Source organism: Sceloporus occidentalis, unplaced genomic scaffold, assembly GCF_023333645.1.
Source record: "Sceloporus occidentalis isolate IW3139 unplaced genomic scaffold, rSceOcc1.0.p SCAF_2, whole genome shotgun sequence".
Classification (NCBI taxonomy): domain Eukaryota; kingdom Metazoa; phylum Chordata; class Lepidosauria; order Squamata; family Phrynosomatidae; genus Sceloporus; species Sceloporus occidentalis.
In genome coordinates this window covers 7,342,685-7,367,073 of record NW_028316982.1, presented here as the reverse complement: position 1 = coordinate 7,367,073, position 24,389 = coordinate 7,342,685, and the positions used below count along the sequence as shown (strand labels likewise).

General features: G+C 42.2%; 1 protein-coding gene across 1 annotated transcript in view; it reads right to left on the bottom strand.

Moving 5' to 3' along the window:
- LOC149317931 (interleukin-1 receptor accessory protein-like) overlaps positions 1-24,389 on the bottom strand; it is a 107,178-nt gene that overhangs the window by 36,304 nt on the left and 46,485 nt on the right. Inside the window, exons 4-9 of the mRNA XM_089508681.1 lie at positions 13,904-14,189; positions 13,329-13,521; positions 12,505-12,555; positions 8,522-8,687; positions 2,333-2,404; positions 955-1,084 (exon numbers count right to left, since the gene is read on the bottom strand). Of these exons, the coding sequence (XP_089364807.1) occupies positions 955-1,084; positions 2,333-2,404; positions 8,522-8,687; positions 12,505-12,555; positions 13,329-13,521; positions 13,904-14,189 (898 nt within the window). The remainder of the gene's footprint in view (positions 1-954; positions 1,085-2,332; positions 2,405-8,521; positions 8,688-12,504; positions 12,556-13,328; positions 13,522-13,903; positions 14,190-24,389) is intronic.

The window sequence follows — 24,389 nt, the reverse complement described above, 5'->3', positions numbered from 1 at the left end:
AAAAACATGACAGCCAGCATGGGTGAAGTGGTTTGAGCACTGGACAATGACACTGGAGACCAGGGTTCAAATCTCGGCTCAGCCATGGAAACCCACCTCAGAGGATGGCAATGGCAAACCCCATCTGAAGAAATGTGAGAAGTAAACTCCATAACAGCTTCACCTTAGGACTGCCATAAATCAGAAATGAGTTGAAGACACACAACAACAACAACAACAACAACAACAACAACAAAAACAACAACAAAAACATACACTCTAAAAGTGTTTTAAAGTTTTTCTAGCTGCCTCCAAGTCAACCCCATGAATGAGAGGATTTCAAGTAACCCTGTCCTCAACAGCTCTGCTCAGGTCTTGCAAACTCAGGGCAGTCTTGGCTTCTTCAATGGAGTCTCTCCATCTGGAATGGGGTCTTCCTCTTTTCCTACTGCCTTTTTCCTTCCCAAGCATCATTGTCTTTTGATGTGGCCATTTGGCTTCTAGGGAGTTGTTTTTTTTTTTATCTTGTAAGTCACTATGAGATCCGGCTTGGTGGAAGAAGCTGATTTTAAGAAGCCCTGGAGTTGCAATGGTTAAATGTCCCCAGTACTGCAGCCACAACATTGTGAGTTCGATCCCAGGGCTCCATCCTTCCATCCTTTCGTAGGTTAATAAAATGAGTACCTCGCTTGTTGGGGGCAATTGTCTTACACACTGTAAACCACTTAGAGATTGCTGAGTTCACTATTAAGCAGTATAGAAATCTAAATGATAATGTTAATACTAATGCTTATAAATAAACAGAGCACAGCCCCTAACCTATCTCCCACTTCCTCCCTGTTTACTTCCAGGCTCTCTGTTGTGGCCCCTTCTGCTGCTACCAGTGACCTGTATCTCCTCCATGGCTTGCACATGCATGTTGTACTAAGCAACCTCTTCTCCTTCTTAGACATCAGGGAGAGCCTTGGCGCTTACCTCTGGGAGATGTTGAACTTGAGGTCTGTGATTTCATCTGTGTTCTTTCCATCTATTGTCCACCAGACCTCCTGCGGGGAGTCCTTCAGGAATGTAAAAATGACTTCACAGTGGAGAATGATGTCTGCTCCTAAAGAAAGAACAATACCAATGGTGGTATGAAGTACATCCATACTTGCCACCTCATCTCCATACCCATAAGTTTTGCATTTCTATTGCCATTCTCAGAGACAGCCTGCTTGTGTAGGTCTGTCCCTGGACTCTCCACTCCATGCATCTGAGGAAGTAGGCTCAAGTCTACAAAAGCTCACACTACCAGTTTCTTTCTTTCAGTTAATCCCAAAGGTGCTACAAGATCTCTTCGCAGCTGTATTTCATGTTAGCCAAGTGCCGATACAACAATTAAACTCTTTTAAATACACCTGGTTCCTCCTTCCAAAAATGGAATCAAACAAAGACCAAACTAAGAGCTAATCAAGGCCAAGCAAAGGGGTGATTAAAGTCCAGGGTTCAATCCCTGGCGTCTTCCAGATTCACTCCCTAGAACTAATTTAGAAATAAATGAATCCAGGTTCTCCATGATTTCGTTGTCAGCTTCAACATATGGCAGACCTATGAATGAGAGACCTCCAGGAGACATTAACAGTGGTTCTCAGAGTCTGCCGGCAGTGCAACTATGCCTTCTCTGATGGAGTCAATCCACCTATTGTGGGTTCTTCCTCCTTCCCCATTGCCTTCCACTTTCCTCAACATCGTCTTTTTTCTAATGATAGATCTGCTTTCCAATGAAAGAGCATAAAAAAGAAAGTGGGAGAGGGGACATCACCCTTAACAGTAATTGGTTTATTTTAGCATGAAAACTTGAGGATGTGACTAAAACTGAAAAACACAGCCCAGAAGATGTGGAGGTTCTTCTAATTCAGCCCACAAGGACCTCCCCTCCCCTAGAAATATTCCTAGAAATCAAAGATATAGTCATGTACGTCTGTAAAATCAGCATGTAAAAAGCTGTTGTAGCACCTCTGAGACTAACTGAAAGAAGTTAGCAGCATGAGCTTTGTTGGCGGTGGTGCAAATACATCTGAGGAAGTAGACTTAAGTCTACAAAAGCTCATGCTGCCAACTTCTTTCTTTCAGTTAGACTCAAAGGTGCTACAAGATCTCTGCAGATATCCCTGATATAGATCATGTTAATGGCTTGATTCTAAAGAGCATTCCTATGTTCCTAACAGCCACATGGGTGAACTGCAGTTGTGTCATAAGAACAGTGTATACAACTGATTGCTGTTGGCTGAACATGCAAAATCTACTGGACAATGAAAATAGCAATGTTCATTGTTTAAATCGAAAGAGTGAGTGAGAACAGCTAGACTTTTACCTGGCTTGTATTCATAGACAACATAGTTGTTCGGAGTGGTTATTTGTGGAGCCGTTGAACTGGATGGAGGGGCTGCAGACAAAATGTGTAAAACAGAAGGAAGGTTTTGTTAAAAAAACTCATTTTACATTTTGACATTGCCTGTCAAAAAATAAAAATAAAATACAGGCACTGTTTGCATTTCCTTGAGAAAACAAATCAAAACCAAGGCCCCTTTCTCTCTGTTTTCACCATTCAAAGACCTAAATCCCACTTTGTTGTTGCTGTTGTTCTGTGCCTTCAAGTCATTTCTGACTTATGGCAACCCTAAGGCAACCTTATCATGGGGTTTTCCTGCCATGATTTGTTCAGAGAAGGTTTGCCCTTGCCTTCCCAAAGCTAAGACACTGGGACTTAAGGTCACCCTGTGGGTTTCATGGCCGAGTGGGGAATCGAAGCCTGGTCTTCACAGTCATAGTCCAACACTCAATCCATGACATTATGCTGGTTCTCTAAATCCAATTTTATTCACACTGAATCTCCATTTTGGAGGAAATGTAAATAAAAATGATGACACTGCCATCAACAACAACAATTCAATGTGGTATGGTCTGAGGCATCCCCTGTATGAGCCTCGAACTGTAAGATCTTCAGCAGAGATCCTTCTCTCTGCCCTGCTACCTTCCTAGGCATGACTAGTAGGAGGAAGAGAGACAGAGCCTACTTGAAGGCTGTTCTCAGACTGTGGACACTTCCTTCCAGAGGCAGCACTAAGAGGATGCAGGGGGTTCGGATCACACTGGGTGACACCTTAGGCAGGGATGTCATTTGGTGCATTGGTGGGAAGAAGTGCCAAAGTTCAGGGCCTGGTGGCTTTGCTAGCTAGGTGGAAATCTCCTCCAATTTTGTCTGGCCAGCAGCTCCACCAGACCTGGAAAAGGCTGTTGAAGAGAAGAGGAGGTTATTACAAAATTATGGGTGTCAAACATACAAGATATACCACAACTTCCTTCCTTAGGAAGGATAGGGCAGCTCATTCTCTGCTCTCTTTCCACTGGAAAGTAAAATCTTTCTTATTCCATCAAGTTTTTAAGAGCTGATTGTGAGAAACTGTTAATGTGCTGCTCTGAGTGGTTATTCTTGTTGTTGTGTGCCTTCAACTCATTTCAGACTTATGGTGACCTTCACGCAAACCTATCATGGTGTCTTCAAGGCAAGATTTGTTCAGAGGAGATTTGTCACTGCCTTCCCCTGAGGGAATGGGACTTCAGCATCCATGCATTTTGACCCCCCCTTCTCATCCTGGCTGTAATGAAAATAAAAATAAAAAAGGAGAAAATATTATTCTACCATTACAGATCCAACTAAATAATTCTACTAAAATTACTAAAAACCATAACCACAGATTATTACATTGTTAGATTTCTTATTGCTCAATAAAGTCCATACACTGTTTCCAATCTTTCAAAATGTCTTCAAGAGGTTTATCCTTTAGAAACCACATTAATTTGGCCATTTGGGCAAACTCAGCTATCTTGTCCATCCATTCTTCCATTGTTGGTACTTCAGTCCATTTCCAAGTTTGAGTAAACAATATACTGTACCCACAATGTTTTCCTTTCCTTAATGGGAGAATTTCCCTTCAGTTATCACAGTCCTTCACACTTCTCTGAGCTCAGTCCCCAAGCCATGATTACTGCCAAAGTGCAGGCATTTAAAAAACCCCATTGTCATGCTTGACACCTGGACAAAACAGACTTTTCTTTATAAATGACACAGTTCTGACTAACAGGTCTTTCTGTGACAGGCAGATGGATGGAGAAAAGCACACAGGCAAGAGTGTTAAACAGAGGGGGCTTTGGGGAAGACAAAAAGGCTTCTTCCATAGGAAAAGAGATATGAGACCACCTTCATACCAGACGCAAAAAGGTGGATTTCCTCTAAGGGCTCGTCTACACCTTCCAGAATACTCCAGGGCAGGGTGACTTGTCCAGGATCATGTCCTACTTTTCACCCTTCTTTAGGAATAATTCCAAAATGTCCTTCACTAGACCATAACTAAGATACCCACTGAGTAACACCATGTTTGCTTTCCCCTTTCGAGAAGTGTCTACCTGACAGCCTATCCTCACTGCATATAGGGGGATAGGATTAGGGTTGCCATAACCCGCCTGTAGGCGGGACAATCCCGGTTTTGGCGGAACCGGCCCAGTCCCGGTCCGGTTCTGCCAATTCCCGGGTTGGGGCCCGGATTTTGCCTTGGCTGCGGGCCAGGCAGCGCTCCTCCTCCTCCGCGCACTCCCGCAGCGGCCACCCACCTCCTCCTCCCCCACCTCCTTTTCTTTTGCGCGCCGCACAACTGCGCAACCTGCCCTCTTCCTCTTCCTCCTTTTTTTTTGCATGCACACGGCACGTGGCCCACCTACCTCCTCCTTCGCGCTGGCCGGCGGGTGCTTCTGCTGGCCCTGCGCGCACCCTTGCATGGCCGCGCGCAGGGCTAATGAGGTGGACAGGCCCGGAGCCTGTGAGCGCTGGCAGGGGGCAGGGCTGTTCCAGCCCCAGTCTGCCCCCATTGACCAGCCAGACTCAGGAGGAGGAGCTCCTCCTCTGTTGGGCCGGGCTGCAGCCAGAGGGCAAAGGAAAGGGCCATTTCCTTTGCCCTTTTTTGGCGCTGAGGAGGAGGAGGATGAAGAGGAGGAGGAGGAAGAGGAGGAGGGTTAAGGGTGTTGTTTTTAAAGTGTATTTTTTCCAGTATTTATTTTTATTAAGTGTATTTTTATGTGTATTTTTTCCAATATGTATTTTTCCCAAGTGCCTTTTCTGTGTGTTTTTGGTGCTTTTAATGCTAAAAGGTCTGCCTTCTTTTAATAATGATAGTGATGATGATGATGGTGATATTGATATCAGCAAGCCTCTGAGGCATGTCCAATGTAAGTTGCTCTTATTTTTATAAACTCATGCGCAGTGAAGCAAAACGAAAGTACCTTGACCAAGTACACACTTCTGAGAAGTATAGTTGGTGCAAGACACCTGAAACCGAGGGCAAATCCACTTCTTGTTAAACCACCTGGACATGTTCAATATGCATAGCCATGTTAAATCATGTTCAGTGTGAAACTCAAAGAGTTTGGTGATGCAATAAGCCTTTGAAATATGCAAGAGGCCATGTTAAAATAAAGCCATGTTCAATGCTGAAATGTGCTGTTTGGAATGGAGGGGGGTGGTTTGGCCAGAAAGGGAAGTACATTTCTGCCATCTGTGTAGGAATAATGCCAAAATGTCCTCCATTTTGATCATGCCTAAGAAACATGCATTTATATTAACATTTTTTAAAAATCAGAAAATTTTTTCACGTGTCCTCCATTTTAAAAAAATGTGCCCTACAATTGAAAATGTTGTCCAACATTTGTCCCGGTTTGGAGGTCCTGACTTATGGCAACCCTAGAAAGGATGGATCCCTTTAAATTCTTTATTTTTCTAGACAAAACTCACACCCAGAGCTCAGGGCACATTTGCTTCTTGGAGGGGAAAAGGACAGCAAATGGTTTAAGCAATGGGCTGCTTGATGTCACAATGCAAATGTCGAAAGTTTCCCCTTAATTTCAGCACAATGGACAAATGAAAGGAGTAATTTAACATTGATTCAGTCAAGGGTTAGTTGCTAGTAAAGTACAGTCAGCCATCCACATCCAATGATTTTTTTTTAACCATGGAATCAAGCATCCATGGTTTGAAAATATTTTTAAAATATATAAATTCGAAAAAGCAAACCTTTATGTTAGGTAAATGATGCTTAGAATAACAGAATCATAGAGCTGGAAGAGACCACAAGGGCCATCCACTCCAACCTCCTTCCATGCAATAATACACCATCAAAACACTTGCAACAGATGGCTATCCAGCCTCTGTTTGAAAACTTCCAAGAAAGGAGACTTCACCAAACTCCAAGGCAGCATCTTCCACTGGCAGGCAGCAAATACCGTTAGGACATTAAGGTGGAATATCTGTAGCTTGAATCCACTGCTCCATGTCCTAGTCTCTGGAGCTGCAGAAAATAAGCTTGCTCTATCCTTAGCATGACAACCTTTCAAATATTGAAACATGGCTATCATATCACCTCTTAACTTTCTCTTTTCCAGGAAAAATATACCCAGATTCCAAAGTTACTCCTCATAGGGCTTTGATGGTTTGCAGAGCTTCCACCAGTTTGTTCACCTTCCTCTGGACTTGCTAAATCTGGTCTATATCTATCTTTAATTGTAGTGTCCAGAACTGGATATAGTATTCCAGGTGAGGTTTGACCAAAGCAGAATAGAGTGGCACTATTACTTCCCTCCATCTAGACACTACACTCCTACTGATGCAGTGTAGAATCACATTAGCTTTTTTAGCTGCCACATCACATGGTTGACTAATGTCCAACTTGCAGTCTACTAGGGCTCCTAGATCCCTTCTGAGTTAAGAGATGGAAACTCCAAATAGGCATTTTGGGCCTGATTCATTGTGTAAACAGGATGCAATGAGGTTGGAGGGAGACTTTGGGGATATTTAATCAATGTAGACAAGGACTCAGAGAACATTTTTTTTTACAAAAAAATCCAGTTTTGATTATTTGTCTGTTTTAGATATCTAAAAGCAATTATTGGAGGAAGAGGAGAGGGAAATAGGATCCATCGCTCTGTCTTGTCTTGCTTTGATGGGATGGGGAGTTGTTTACACAAATGTCATTATCTCAGAGTTGGTCTCTGACTTGCAAAGCTTGGAGGATTCAGGACATTATAATCCCCCTTCCAAAGGGACTCATTAACTTAAAAGATTTAGCTGAAAGAGGAACAGAGTTGGTCTGAGGATGAATCAAGTCTTCTTTTCGCCTTTGTCATTTTCCTTCAACTGTAGATTTCTTTCTCTTCTGTGTTTGGATGTAAAGCTAAATTAAAAATCCAATGCCATTTTTAAAAGCAGCACATCTGTTTTCAACTATGTGGGTTTTTACAATAATTTATTTTCAATGCATAAGCCTCCTCAAGTCCCAGCAGTTCATTAAGGCCTTTGAGTCTCCTTAATTTATCTCAAATTCTATGTATTTTTTATTTTACAGTGCGCCCGCATCATACGTGGGTATGCCTTTTGTGGCTTCCAGCATACGCTGGAAGCTGTGCTGGAATAAGCGGTGCCGCACACCGAAAAGAGCAATGGAGCATGCACCACTGCGGGCATGAACCCCATTGGCTTTAATGGGGCTCAAGCATATGCAGAATTTCCCTTATGCGGGGGCGGGGGGGGCAGAATGTATTTATTTATATGTCATTTTTCTTCTTGATTAGGACCCATGGCAGCTCACAGAAGGAAATTAGTTAAAATCTACCCATGCAATTAATCAATTGGAGGTTGTACATAGTTTTAAAAACTTTCAAATTTTTAAAATCTGTTTTAAACTCATTTTGGTGTTTAATATATTTTCAGCTTACTTAAATTATCTTTATTGTTTTATAGTACTTAACTAGTTTTTTATGTTATTTGGAAGCCACCCTGAAATCTTTTGACAGAAGATGCAGTATAAATATATTACAAAGCTAGTTGTGTAATGGTTTGAGCTTTGGACTATGGCTTTGAAGACCAGGGTCTGAATCCATTCTTGGCCATGGAAACCCACTGGGTGACGATGACCAAGTCACACTCTCTCAGGCTCAGAGGAAGGCAACGACAAAACCCCTTCTGAACAGATCTTGTCAAGAAAACTCCATGATAGGTTTGCCTTAGGATTCCCATAAATCAGAAACAACTTGAAGGCACACAACAACAACAGTAATAAATATTGTACAGAGTCAGTGTGGCATAGTGGTTTGGGAATTGGACTAAGATCCAGAGTTTGAACCTGAATTCTCAGCCATAGAGACCCACTGGGTGACCTTGGGTGAGTCACACTCTCTTAGCCCAAAGGGAACGCAAAGGGAAACTCCTTCTGAAGAAATCTGGCAAAGAAAACCCTTGGAGGAGATTGCTATATTTTTAGAAATAGCCCAGTATCATGATCTGTTGGACTAGGATTCTGGGTGACAAAGAAAACCCTATTATAGGGTCACTTTATATCGCCATGAGAGGAAGGCAAAAACAAACCCCTCTGGACAACTAAGAAACCCGAATGGTTGCCGTAAGTCAGAAACTAGTAATGCTTTTTGCTGCTCCGTCTTTTCCCACAACCACTCTTACCTACCACCTTCACCCTGAATGTTCTGGTGAGATTGAAATCCCGGCCATTCTCTCTGTAGGTTGCAATGCAGGTGTAGTCTCCATAATAGGTCTGCCGGACAATGAAAAAGGTGAGGTTGATGCCATAGGCTTTCCGCTCGTGAAATTTATCCACCAGTGTGCAGAACTGCAACAAGGAGAGAAATTATTATTAGCAGGTCAGACAAAGGCAGGAAACTGCACAAGGGCCAGGGGACAATTTTCCTCCTTACACTCCCCAATAGATTTCTCTCTCACACACACATATTCATCCATGTCCACAAATACCTCTATTTTATTAGAGACCTTCCCAAAATGGCACCTCTGTAGGCATCTAGAAGTCTTCCAGCACAACTCTATGATCAATTTCCACCAGAAATATGAGGTTTGCTATTATCCACTCTTTTTTGCTATCCATGGTCAATCTGGGAACCTATCTTCCATGGATATGGGCATCGCACTGTATATTCAGTCGGCCCTCCATATCTGCAGTTTTTTTATCCATGGATTCAAGTATCCATGGTTTGAAAATATTTTAAATCTATATAAATTCCAAAAAGCAAACCTTGACTTTGCCATTTTACATAAGGGACACCATTTTACTAAGCCACTGTATTTAATGGGACTTGAGCATCCATGTATTTTGATATGCGGAGTGTGTGTGTCCTGGAACCAAACCCCACAGTAGATACCAAGGGTCCATTGTATTTTGAAAAGCTATTGCAATGGGAGAAAAGCAAAGAGATACTGCCAATCAGGTATAGCAGGTGTTCCATTTTGAAAAGTTCCTAGGTTCAATCCCCAATATCACCAGGAAAGTTTGGGAGAGACTATTCCCTGAAATGTCAGGGAACTGTTGCTAGTATAGAGGGGCAATTAGTTGCTTCTGGTGGCTCTGATGATAGCAGAGGGTGGCAACTCTGCTCTAGGTTTTAGTCTGAACTCTGAAAGAGCTATCACCATTCTGAGATGGTTCCTAAAGTGGAATGGACTTTCTTGGATGGAGGTGGACTTTCCTTCACTGAAGATGTTTAAAGAGCTGTGTGGGATCCCATGGGGTGGACTTGTCCTTTGCAGTTCGTTCTAATGCTATGATTCTAAAAGGTGATGAATTGGGTAGGAGGTCTTAAGCCTTTAACATACGGCACAAGACTGGTTGAAAAGTAATGTAAGGTTGATGTTTTGAAGGTGACATTTTACGCTCCACACAGTGAAGGCAATCCAAAGGGCACACCATCACTTTTCCAATTTTTTCTCCAGGGCTGGGACTGAAGGTGGCTTACAAAAAGGAATAAAATACAATAAAACACCAGCACCTCTCCTTCAGCAGTGGATTCATGCACTGGGTAATCTCTTCCCACTCTATGATTCTCTGAAGCCTGTCCCCAGAAATGATTCAACAGTTTGATTCAGTCCTTTAAAGGTCAAACTATAACCCAGAGTGGATTCAACACCCACAGACCCGGCAACCACCAGACACCCTGGAATAAACTACCAATAGCCTGATTCAGGACAAGGCAGTTTCCTGTGTTCAGAAGGACTGGACACTGGGCAACTGGGCAGTAACAAACTCTGTCCTATGTTGGACTGTGGAGTAATAATATCCTTTTTATTTTTCATTGTATTTTTGGTATGCTTTAGAATATATTACATTCCAGTAACTTGGAGGAAGGAACATCAACAACATAAAATATGCAGATGACACCATAATACATACTAGCAGAAAATATCAGAGATATGGAAACACTATTGAAAAAGGTCAAGGCAGAAAGTGCAAAGGCAGGTTTACAGTTGAACATTAGGAAAACAAAAATTATGATCACAGACGGTTAGGGTTAACATCAAATTAATTACTATTGTTATTATTATTACGTCTTCCATATGCTCTTTTCTGTTCCTCAAGAAAATAGCTAGGGGAAGGAAAGAGGAGCATTAGGGGACATCTTCCCTCTTAGAAATACTGGCAACAGGCACAGTTTCACAGTGATTATGGCTGAGCAGCTGGATTCCAAGTTGCATCCATCTCTGTTTGGTGACACAGAGGCAATTTACCATTTTAATGGGGTTTTATCAGCAGGACCAATGAGTTCCCATCTGCAAAAATTTTGCTAATTGATTGTCAAGATTTGAATTTTAATGGACAAGGCCTCCGTAAGTCAAATGAGGCAATTCCTCTTCCCAGAGAAGAAAGGGGGCATTGATCAAAGTGAAAGTCGTCTTCCTACGTGGCATGGGCGCGGGTGTCTGAGTAAGACAAGGATTTGTTTGGGAATTGGAGGAGGGGATTTGGCTCCTCTTCTTCCGAGGCTGACCCACAGAGCTGGGGATGAATAAGCCTGTCAGTTTCCCATGCTTTAGAACCACTGCATCAAGTAAGAGTAAATTATTTCCCTATCATGTACAATTCATAAATAAACATAACTGATGCACATTTCACAAGATCAGAAGAGCAAATTTTACCATACATTTCTATGTGCTGAAATTCATTTTGTTAGTTTTGTCCCAGCTTTATAATCTATTAAGATCATTTTCAGTCCTGATCCTCTCCTCTGGGGTATTAGCTACTCCTAACTTGGTATCATCTGCAAATTTGATAAGCATACCCTCTATTCCTTCCTCCAAATCATTCATAAAGATGTTGAATAGCACTGGGCCCAGGACAGAACCCTGTGGCACCCCACTAGTCACTTGCTCCATGCTGAAGATTAGCTATTGCTGAGCACCTTTTGGGTATGGCCAGTCAGCCAATTACAAATCCACCTAACAGTTGCATTGTCTAGTCCACATTTTACTACCTTGTTTGCCAGACATGGGGGACCTTGCCAAAGGCCTTACTGAAATCAAGATATCCTACATACACAGCATTACCTTCATCTGCCAAGCTGGTAAATTTATCAAAAAAAGAGATCAGATTATTTATTTATTTTATTTATGGTATTTATACCCCGCCCTTCAGCCCTAAAGGCAATCAAAGCGGCTTAGTCTGGCATGGTGGGTGGACTTGGGAACCCCACCAACAATGGCTTCTCAAATGCCTGTGTTGACTTTTTGGTGATTATGGCATTCCTTTCTAAATGTGTACTGACTCTGTTTCATGATCGGTTGTAGAATCTTTCCTGTATTGATGTCAGGCTAACTGGGTGGCAATTATTTTGGTCCTCTTCCCCCCCCCCCCCCTTTTGAAAACAGAGACAACATTTGCCCTCTTCCAGTCTGCTGGGACTTCTCCTGTTTTCTAGAAAATTCCAAACTTTCTTGTCAGTGGCTCTGAGATTACATCTGCCAATTCTTTTAATACCCTTGGATGTAGTTCATCTGGCCCTGGGAATTTGAATTCATTTAGATTAACCAAGTATTCCTGTACTACCTATTTACTTATTCTGTGCTGTATTTTCCCTACTGCATCTTTTGCTCCATTTCCCCCAGGCTGAGTACCCTTTTCCTTTTGTAAGAAGAAGCTTGGCAGTCCAAGGCTGAGAAGAGACTGGAGTAACAAATTTTCCTTTTATCAATAGTTTTCATAACTATTAGGAAGGGAAGGGAGTTGCATGTGCTCACTTTGATTTCTTTTATTTGGCTCTGACTTACATAAACCTTGGGAGACCATCTTCCAGTAACCTTGCCTTCTCAGGGGGCAGTGTTGCACCTGTTACCCAAAAAGGTGGGTGGACTTGGGGACCCCATCAACAATGGCATCTCCTTAATATTTTGGCAAATGAATTAGCTCAATAAGGAGGCTGTGAGAGAGGTTGGGTAACTTGGAGATCATTTTCCCCTGCGTTTATCAGTACTGACTGCTACATGACTCTGGTTTGAATGAGTAAGAGAGTTTCATTTAAAAGTGCAAAGGTACATACAAACCCACAAAACCAATATACTCTCAAGAACTATATAAGGCTAACAGAAAAGGAAGGTGTGAAAAGTAGGATAGCAAATAGTTGGGAATTGAAGGAGGTGATATTTACCGGTTCAGAAGATGAGTTTCCAGGGAAAGTGGAGCGTGGATGAGATGGGGCCTAAGGGTGGATAAAGAGAATATTATTATTAGTATTATTATTATTCCTAATACTACTATTATTTTACTTATGTCCTGCCTGTCTCCCAATATAGGGACTCAAGGTGGCAAATAGCAACCTGAAAACAATACAGTTTAAAAACAGGACAAAAAGATTAAAATCAGAGTATAGCTCTGAACTTTATCGCACTGGGTTCTCGGCCCGGCCCGGCAAGAAACGGAAACGAGTGGGGGACGGATTTTACCGCACACACCCGTCCCTCACTCGTTCCGTTCCCCCTCTCTTCCCTGCCCGTTCCGTTCCAGAGGGAACGCTTTTTGAGAACTGTTCAGAACAGTTCTCAAAAATTTCCCCCTCTGGAATGGATTTAGAACTGAAGAGAGGGGGAACGGAACAAATGAGGGACGGGTACGTGCGGTAAAATCCGTCCCCCACTCGTTCCGCACTCGTCCCTGCTCCTTCCATTCCGTGCTCAGAACGGAACGGAAGGAGCCAATGCGATAAAGCTTTCTGTGTGACAGCACCAACCCCGTGTATCAGCAAATTGGTGCCTTGAAAGCATACAACAACAAACAATAACAACCTGATAAATTGGTCCTTGGACAAATGTGCCAATCTTGGGGGCACACAAGGAACATGCACTTGTCCAGTAGTGCTTCTAGCATAAGACCCAAAGCCTGCAGTGTCCACTAGCCCGTGAAGGTGAGTATACTTAACATTACAACATTATCTCCAAAATGAAGCCTTCAACAAGCATCAGATCTTGTTCTTACTTTGTACCAGTGGAACTTTGGCTTGATGTGGGCTGGATAAAACCCTTCCACATCTGGGCAAGTGAGGTTGATGTTGGTGTAGCTCAAATACATGAGGACTTCTTCTGGCTTCACAGCTTGGCTGACGCAGGATCCAGGGTCTTTGTTAACCACCTCCAGGGGGAAAGCAACTTTACTGCAGTAGCTGGTGTTCCTACAGATAGGAGATTGGGAACGAAAAGCTATAATAGAAGTATAATAATAATAATAAGCATGAGCTACAATTTCTCCATACATTTAATCTCAAATGTGCTACAAGATCTCTTGGCATACTGATACTCCAGACTAACATGGCTAGAGGAGCATATAAACTGAAGAAATAATGCAGTTTGACAGCACTTTAAGTTCTGTTGCTCCATTCTATGGAATCCTGGGATTTGTAGTTTTGCAAAGTTTTTAGTCTTGTCAGCCAAAGAGTATTTTTACAGGGCAGATGCAATCACAGAAAGACTCCTCTCCAAGCAAATTCACTGCAAAGGAGAAGGGGACTTCATGCTGCAGGTTCCTGGGAGGGAGATTAGCATGCATATGGTTACCTGAGCATGCAGGTATAGTTCCCTGTGTCGTTGAATAGAGCCGGGCGGAACCAGAGGGTATCTTTCTCCTTGCTGATGTGGTTATCGGGAAGACGGAAGTTGATGGGCTCCTCCAGGTCCTGCCCTCGGCCAATCCAATACCAGATGAGGGTGAGCCCAGACGAGTGAGCAGTGCTGTAGTTGTATTTCACAAATGCCTCGAAGAGTGGGCATCGAATTTTGGCTGGCTCACCATTGTAAACCGGCTTGTGTTTCATGGTGTCCACCCCCCAGTCATCACAGCGCTCTAGGGAGAAAGGCAACAGCATGAGAAATCTTCTGCGACTGAGGCTGCATCTACATTACAGAAATAATTTAGTTTGACACCACATTAACTGCCATGGCTCAAGGCTATGGAATTCTGGAAACATTAGTTTGGTGGGATCAAAAACTACCATTCCCAGAATTCCATTACATTGAGTAATGGCAGTTAAAGTGGTGTAAAACTGGATTGTTTGTGCAGTGCAGACACAGCCTAAAATGGATGTCTGGGGTTCAGAAAGAGTTAGAACTGTACTAAGAGTAATAAGCCACTCTGCGAGTATTTAGAGCTGAAGGGCAGGGTATAAATACCGTAAATAATAATAATAATAATAATAATAATTAGAACTGAGTAGTTCCTATTGCATCCCTATAGGTTATTTTGCAAACTGCCTTGGGTCTGAGATTGCCAGGTTGTCAAAGTAGCAACAAGAAACAGCACAAATTAATGGCACACAACGCTGACAATGAAAGTACAGACGGAGTCTCCTTGACCCAGAATTCAGAAATACAAAATACAAAAAAATTCACAATGGTCCACATGAATGACATAGTCCAATTGAGCAAGCCACTTGCTCTCAGCCTCAGAGGAAAGCAATGGGAAACCACCTCTGAATAAGTCAAGAAAACCCCATGATAGGCTCACCATAAGATCACCACCTCTCTCCCCCTTTCTCTCTTTCCATATTCTCCTTCTGCTTGCGCTGTTTTTCTTCGTACCTTTTTTCTCTTTCTTTCTCCCTGAATGCTTAATATTTTGGTTGTGAATCAGACTGTTTGTATTAAAATGAATATATATATAATTCATTTCACATTTATTTGCCTATCTTCCCCAAATTTCTAGAACTCGGTTCTTTAACCTCACAAGGACTTAATGACACTTAGAATAAAATGTTGATGGTCATGATGATGATAGAAGGGAAAAAAGACTGGCAGAGAATCTCTCTCTCTCTCTTTCTGTATTTAAAACATATATAAAATATATATATTTTAAAAATGGCCCACCAATCTACAAGTAGAACAAGTGGCCGAACAGCCATTGGCTTGGAATTGGTTGTGGCCAAAGCCAAGGAGAAGCCTGGCATCATTTTTTGTTAAGGCAGAGAGAAAGCAAGATATACAGAGAGAGTGTGAGAGAGAGAGATGATTTAAGTATGGTGGCTGCATGCCCAGGAAGGAAGGAATTGGGTCCCTCTTCATGACTCAGCAATGCGCAAATTCAGATGAGAAGCCCTTAGAAAGAGATAATCTATTGTCTCTGGCTGATTTCTAATGATTCTAGCTTTTGTGCACCCTTCCAGGGACCCAAAGGTGCCACAAACTAAAAACAGCACATGTGAGTGACAGCAAAACTTCACCTAAATTCTCAGTTAATGCTTTTGTTACACACAGATGCTGTGACTCCTGGGCAAAAGGAATTCTGGTCTGACTTGGCAGCAGAACACAAATGGAAGGTGTTTGCTTGTGCACAATGCATGTTCATTGGGGCCCCAGCTCTAAAATGTTTGTAAATTATCTGGAGCTTTTTAAGCAGAGGTGAGATGCTCATCTCTCAGGGATGCTTTGGCTCTGGATTTATGAATGACAAGGGATTGGATTAGCATACTGTCCAAGACTTCACAGATTAAGCAGCTTCACAGATCCAGCAGTTAAAAAAGCCAATGTGATGCTAGGCTGCATCAATGGAAGTATAATGTCTAGATTGTAGGAAGCAGTAGCACCACTCTGTTCTGCTTTGCTTTGGTCAGACCTCACTTGAAATATTGTGTCCAGTTCTGTCACCACAACTTGAGAAGGAGGTTGGGAAGCTGGAGCATGTCCAGCGGAGGGTGATCAAAATGGTGAAACCACCACCACCACCAACAACAACAATAAAAAGTTTATTTATATTTCCCGTCTCTCCCATGGATCGAGGCAGGATTACATCATTAAAATGACACATAGTACAAAATACAATCAATAAAACACTAATACTGAATTCACCAACATTCCTATTAGTTCTCTAAAATAACAATTCAACAATTAGCCACAGTTATAGTCAAGAGTGGGGCGATTGTCATAACCTTTTATATGGAGTCTGGTGGATAAGCCTGCCGGAAGAGTTCCGTCTTGAGTGCCTTCTTAAAGGCCTCTAAGGTAGTGATAAAACAGATCTCTTCCGGTAGGCCATTCCATAATTTTGGGACCGCGGCAGTGAACGCCCTATGGAAGGTTGTCATTAACCTGGTATTATGATGTTCTAATAAAAACTTCCCAGATGTTCTAAGAGTGTGGGGCAGATTATGTAGGGAGAGGCATTCCCGCAAGTAACTTGGGCTTGAGCCATGTAGGCCTTTAAAGCCCTATAAGAAGTAGGTGAGGGACCTGGGTATGTTTTACCTGGAAAAGAGAAGGCTAAGGAGTGACATGGAAGCCATGATTAAATATCTGAAGAGATCTCATATTCAAGGTGGAGCAAACTTGGTTTCTGCTGCTCCAGAGAATAGGACCTGGAACAATGGATGTAAGAGACAGGAAAAGAGATTCCACTCAACATTAGGAAGAATTTTCAGCCTCTGCTTAAAAACCTCCAAAGATGAGAGTCTACCAGAGTGTCTTCCCCTGTTGAACAGCTCTTGCCACCAGGGAGTTCTTCCTAGTGCTTAGCTGGAACTCCTTTTCCTGTACTTTGAATACATTGCTCTGCCTCCTAGTCTTTGGAGCAGGAAAAAAAAACAAAAACGCTTGCTCCATCCTCAATAGGACATCCCTTCAAATACTGAAACATGGCTCTCAAGTCACTCCTTAACCTTCTCTTTCCCAGGCTAAATATCCGCAGCACCCTAAGCCACTCCTCATAGGGTCTGATGGTTTCCGAAACTTTGGTCCTCAGGATGTTTTGGTCTTCAGCTCCCAGAATTCCTGACTGCTGGCCAAGCTGGTTGAGCCTTCTGGGAGCTGAAGTCCAAAATGTATGGAGGACAAAACTTTGGGAATCCCTGTTCTGGAGCATGTCGCCCCCCCCCCCCCCCCCCGGCAACAATGTTAATTTAGGTACAATTCTTTCACCAAGCCAAAGCAATGCCCCATTCCTAGTAATCTTGAGGAGACCTCCTGGGTCCAGGCAACCTACCTGTCTCTCAGGTCTTGTTTGATGAGGAGCTTGTTGAAGTATACTATCATATTATTTTAATATTTTAGCATTTTCTAGTGTTGTGTTTTATCGGTCATTTTTGATTATATATACTTGATGTTCTGTCCTTTGGTGGGAAAGGTGTTAGAAATAAACTTTGTTGTTGTTATTATTATTATTATTATTATTATTATTATTATTATTACACCTTATCACATAGCCTGAACATAATTTTTAATAAATTTGTGCATGAAAATTATGCACAATTTGTGTACACTCAGCCACCCATGTGGACAATTTTGTATTTTGGAGTATTTTGTATTTTGGAATTCCAGATCAGGGAGACTCAGCCTGTACAGAGGGGGATTCATGCAGGAGGAGGGGAGGGCCACGTGGCTTGGAGCCACCAGAGCTGACTGGTGACTAAGACAAATTGGCTTGTCAGCCGCTCTGGCTAATTACATGCCAACATGTTAATCTCACTCTGCTACAAGATCCATCTGTTTTCATCAATGTACCCCTTTGCGTGACAACCCTAGCACCTGCCTAGCCAAAGTGGGCTTAAGGAGAGGCCAGAGCAGAGGGGATTTGTCTAGTGAAAATGGAATGGAAGGGGCCTACTCCCAATATTTTAATAAGAATGAATGAATAAATCAATAATTGTTAGCCCCGGTGCCATTGCAATTATCCACTCCTCCTGTAGTGTCAACCATCAGGTTCAGAATATGGTTGAGAGTGTAACTGCTGTGTTAACATCCCTTACCAAGTGGGGTTGTAGGCATTGTGGGTGGGCTTGTTTAGCAAGGAGGCTGTTCAGGAAATAAGAAAGTCCTTGAAGGAGAAAAAGAGCCTGGCTTTATAGAAAAGGAGTTGACTTGGATTACCAGGCATCGATATTCAGTGGGTACCTGGACCTCTAAGACTGGAAGCAGGGAAGAAAATGCCAACTCCTCTAATAGTTCCAGTTCTGTGATATCAGAAAATCAGTACTGGTGAAAGACTGTGCTCTTCTTTCAACACAAATGACTTTTCAAAGAGCTAGTAATATTACTTAGGAGTTTATCACAAGAATGCAGAATGAACGCAGGCTTGCTAGAGAGGTTAAGAACAATAAAAAGGGCTTTTTTGGATATGTCCGCAGCAAAAGGAAGAAGAAGGAAACAGTAGGGTCACTGCATGCAGAAGATGGCAACATGCTAACAGGGGACACAGAAAAGGCAGAATTACTCAACACTTTCTTTGCCTCAGTCTTCTCAGAAAAGGAAAAGGGTGCTCAACCTGAGGATAATGGAGCAGAGAACAGAATAGGGGAATTTCAGCACAGAATAAGTAAAGAGATAGTACAGGAATACCTTGTTAATCTAAACAACTTTAAGTCTCCAGGACCAGATGAACTACATCCAAGGGTACTAACAGAACCGGCAAATGTAATATCGGAGTCATAGGCAATCAAATTTGAAAACTCCTGGAAAACAGGAGAAATCCCAGCAGACTGGAGGAGGGCAAACGTTGTCCCCATCTTCAAAAAGGGGAAAAAAGAGGATCCCAACAATTATTGTCCAGTTAGTCTGACATCAATCCCAGGAAAGATTCTGGAGCAGATCATTAAACAAAGAGTCTGTGAACATCTAGAAGGCAATGCCATAATCACAAAAAGTCAACCTGGGTTTCAGAGAAACAAGTCATGCCAGACAAATCTAATCTCTTTCTTTGATAAAATTACCAGCTTGGTAGATGAAGGGAATGCTGTGGATATAGTATATCTTGATTTCAGTAAGGCCTTTGACAAAGTTCCCCATGATATTCTTGCAAACAAGATAGTAGAATGTGGGCTAGACAAAGTAACTGTTACATGGATTTGTAATTAGTTGACTGGCCGAACCCAAAGGGTGCTCAACAATGGCTCCTTTTCATCCTGGAGAGAAGTGACCAGTGGGGTCCCACAGGGCTCTGTCCTGGGCCCAGTGTTATTCAACATCTTTATCAATGACCTGGATGACAGAATTGGGAGCATACTTACCAAATTTGCAGATGACACCAAACTAGGGGGAGTAGCAAATACCCCAGAGGACAGGATCAAAATTCAAAATGACCTGAATAGACTAGAAAACTGGGCCAAAGTTAACAAAATGAAATTCAACACGGAGAAATGTAAAGTACTGCACTTAGGGCAGAAAAATGAAATACACAGATATAGGATTATGGGGGACACCTGGCTGAACAAGACAACATGTGAAAGGGATCTAGGAGTCCAAGTAGACCACAAGTTGAACATGAGTCAATAGTGCGATGCAGCAACTAACAAGGCCAATGCAATTTTGGCCTGCATCGATAGAAGTATAGTGTCTAGATCAAGGGAAGTAATAGTGCCACTCTATTCTGCTTTGGTCAGAATAGACCTGGAATATTGTGTCCAGTTCTGGGTACCACAATTAAAAAAGGACATTGAGAAACTGGAGTGTGTCCATAGGAGGGCGACTAAAATGGTGAAGGGTCTGGAAACTATGTCCTCTGAGGGAGATGGGGATGTTTAGCCTGGAGAAGAGAAGGTTAAGAGGTGATATGATAGCACTGTTTAAATATTTGAAGGGATGTCATATTGAGGATGGAGCAAGCTTATTTTCTGCTGTTCCAGAGAACAGGACCCGGAGCAATGGATGCAAGTTCCAGGAAAAGAGATTCCACCTCAACATTAAGAGGAACTTCCTGACAGTAAGGTCTGTTCAACAGTGGAACAAACTCCCTCGGAGTGTAGTGGAGTCTCCTTCCTTGGAGGTCTCTAAGCAGAGGCTGGATGGCCATCTGTTGGGAATGCTTTGATTGTGATTTCCTGCATGGCAGAATGGGGTTGGACTGGATGACCCTCGTGGTCTCTTCCAACTCTACGATTCTATGATTCTATGAGATCAGGAGTTTATTCCGTGAATATCCTGTAAAAATCGTGTAATTACACTAAATGATTTCACACCATGTCGCACAAAACCCGCCATTATAATGGTCATAAAGAAGCATTAACGAGCATCTTTTTATTTTCGGGATTTGAGCGACAATGCATTTCTGATATCACTTTATTTGCACAATTGCGTGTGATAATCATTTGTGCAATTACTCACCATTTTCGCTTTATTTGAGGGATGTTTTAAATGCGCTTTAATCTCTCTTTAATGCCAAAATTAGCCCCAGTGTGATAAACTCCACTGAATCATAAAGTTGGAAGTGATCCCAAGGGTCATCCAGTTCAACCCCCTTGCCAGTGAAAGCCTTCACTGCTAAAAGACTTCTGAGGGCTGGACAATCCAATGTCTTTTTAAAAACCTCCAATGAAGAAGTCCATCATCCTCCAAGTCAGTCCATTTCAGTATTTGAATGGCTCTGCTGTGAGGGCTGTCTGACAGTGGAATTGATGGACTGCCATGGAAAGTGGTGGACTCTCCTTCTTTGGAGGACTTTAAGCAGAGGTTCGAGTGGCATCTCCCAGGAATGCTTTCATTGTTTTCTTGCATGGCAGGGATGGGATAAGGTGGTCCTTGCAATCCCTTCCAAGGTGTCCATTCACTAGCCCAGCGCTTCTCAAACTGGGGAGGGAAAGGGACTGGCAACTTTCCCCAAACACATCAGCGACATTCCGGGAAATGTGCTGTGGGCCAGCAGCCAACAGCTCACAAAGTGGCATTGGTGCAGAGACCCCTATTTTGTGTAGCACTAGTCTGCTTGGTGTCATTGGTAAATTTTGAAGCGCAATGTCTCATTTTCCCTCCCACAAGACATGTTTTTCATCCTGATTCTATGTTGTTTATTTCCAGAGGCACTAACATGGCAATTAAAATCTCCATCAAAAAAACCAAGAATCCTCCTGAAAAACTGATAAAATGCCACGATTAAACTTATAAGTCATGACAGTAATCCTGTGGAGTTACTTTGTATGCTTCTGTAAAAGATGAACACACCTCCCTTTATCTTATGTTTTCATCTGCTCTGAATGACAGCCTGGGCTGGTTGAACATTTGTCATCTGTTCCTCCATTATCAGCCACTCTTCCTTCCTTCCAAAGTGTTCAGCTCCATTAACCACCATTTTGCATGTGATGCTATGAAGTGCAGTTTAATTAGGTGACAAAGTTATTTTTACACCTTCTGGAATAGTTCAAACTTTGACCAAGCTTGGAATATTCCAGAACATAAACCAAAAAGCACATCACTGGTTATAATTCCAGGGTTATAAACTGGAAATATGAAGAAAAAGATTGGATTATCAATGTATTTGACGTTAGCCGAAATGGACAAATGGGTGACACCAATTAAAGAAAACCATTAGACAATTTTTAAAAGACTGGGAGTTATTCTTTATCTATATGAGGAAGAAACAAGGGAATATTTAGGTTGCGGGTTTTGAGGTTTGAACAATTATGTTTAGATTTTTGGGTCAGAATTGAAATTTCAAAAATGACTTACCATAACTTTGTTCAGTGGCATCACCACAGGGCTGCACCAGGTGACACTCTAAATGGATGTGACACCACTGCTCCTCAAATACCTACTTTGGGGTAGAAATGGGCTTTGGCATTCATCTGCGTTCCTTTAAAATGCTTTAAAAGATGGTGGGAGTGGGGTGAAGCTCAGTGGAAGGAGAAAGGAGAGGGGCCAGAGTTTTTTAAAATTCAAATTTCAAAATTATAAATAAAAAAATAAAAAATGATTTTTTAAAAAAAGTATTCTTTTTTAAATTTTTTTAAAAAACATGACATTTTACCCAAATCTTCAAATATCTTGACATTTCAGGCTCTTGTCTAGTTCCTTCACAGCTGCTCTTCCAAGTCCTAATTTAATTCATAGGATCACCATAAGTCAACTTGACTTGATGGTAGTTCGCAATAACAACAAAGCTCATTCATTAATCAAAATGGAGAATGTAGCCAAGAAATAAGATGAAGACTAAGACTTAGAAGGACAGCTATGAAGAAAGTAGCTAAAATCCTCAAATGTAAAGACAGAACATTAAATACCAAAGTCAGAATCATCCAGGGCATTGTATTTCCAGTGTCTATGTATGAGTGTTGAAGCTGGATGGTATAGAAAGCTGAAAGGAAGAAAATCAACTAATGTGATGCTGGAGGAAAGATCTATGGATACCAACCAATGAATCTTTGAGCAAATCAAACATGAATTTTCTCTTGAAGCCAACATGACTAAACTGATACTATCATACTTTGGACAAACTGTGTGGTGAAGTTACTCACTGGAACAAATGGTAATGCTTGCTAAAGTGGAAGTCAGCAGGAAAAGAAAAGGACCACATGCTCAATCAAGGAAGCCACAGCCCTGAGTGTGCAAGATCTTATCAGGGCTTTTTATAACAGGCTGTTGGAGGCCTCTCAATCACTTGACTTGAATTGAGACTTGTATATTTTTAGTGGCTGACTTGCCGGTGACATTCATTTCAAACAACAACAAACCACACATTGAGTTACCTGACTTCCAAGGAAGAATATGACAGGTTTTGCCCATTACACTGACTCATACATCCTTTGGAGCCTTTCACTCAGTGGTCAACCACCCATAAGAATATGCATGCATATCTTGCATACCTGGTCTTCCTTCCCAAAACCATGCAGCTGCAAGACAGATATCAAATATAGTAGCAGAGCTCAAGGGGATGGACCCAAATGCCAAACAGACCTATCCTCTTCCAGTGGAGGAATACACAGAAAAAGCATCCCAGAGAGATGGTCATCCAACCTCTGTTAAAAAAATTCCAAAGAAAGAAAGTCCACCACATTCAAAGTCTGTCCATTTCAGTGTTCAGTGACAATTCCAGTTAGGAAATTCTACCTAATGTTTAGGTGAAATCTCTTTTCTTGTAATTTAAAGCTGCAACTGCATTATAGAGCCATGGTCCCATGCTATGGAATCTTGGGATGTGTAGTTTTGTGAGATATTTAGCTTTTTCTCTCAGAGAGTGCTTGTGCCACAACATACTACAAACCCCAGGATCCCAAATCCCAGCTGCTTGCATGTGTGTCCTGGTGTGCCATCTGGCATGGTCCCCACCACAGTGAGTCACTTGCTTCTGAGATCAGAATAAGGTGTCCAGACACAATCACATGCCTGGGGTCCATGTTCTGCCCTCCTGTCTAAGCAGCGATGTAGACCTAAGTCAACTGACTTGAACTTAAGTCAGAATCAAGTCACTTCAGTGACTTGACTTGGTCTGGACTTGACTTGACAAAATGGAACAATCACTTGACTTGAATTGAGACTTGTATATTTTTAGTGGCTGACTCGCTGGTGCCATTCATTTCAAGCAGCAGACAAGACCTGTTCTCAAAATGTGGGGTGCATTTTTTGGAAGGGAATAGCAAACATGTTATGCAATGGGTCTGAGGTGGAAGGAGCCTTCTAAAGCTTTTGAAAAGCTTTAGAAGGCTCTTCTGATTTGCAGCAGGGACAGGACGACAAGGAAACCTCAAGCCCACCTCAAGCCCATTGCCTAATGCTCTTGCTGTTCCCTCCAAAAATGCACTCCACCTTTTTTTCTGTTAAAAGCTGGCTCCCAAACATGAGACTCAACTTGAGACTTGGCTTGGAAGTATCTTGCAAGAATGTGAGAGTTGAGTTCAGGCTTGAAAGCAGAGACTTGACTTGAGACCTAGACTAAAAGACTTGAATACATCAATGGAACTAAGTACCTATGGCAGCTGTGGCGGATGGCACAGAGGGACACACATGTGAACAGACACCTAGCATTAGAACAGAAGGTTCTGGATCATCCAGGAAGATCTGAAGCATCTGGGGTCTTTTAAAAATCCATGGTAAGAAGCGTATGCTCCAAGTTTAGCACTGAATGGTCTGGAGGTTGCCCAAACTTTTTCTCCCTGATTCATGGATTGGGCCCTGTGTCATCCAGTCTCTCCACTGTTAGGATGAAGGGAGGCTGGTTTATTTGGCCCATGCAGACAGGGCCACAGTAATTTATTATGTAAGATCCATTTTTTCTTCCAAAAAGGATGCACTTGCACTGTTAGGTGGAATTTCATGCTGCATCTTCTCCTAGGATGGAAACACCACGTCTGAGAGA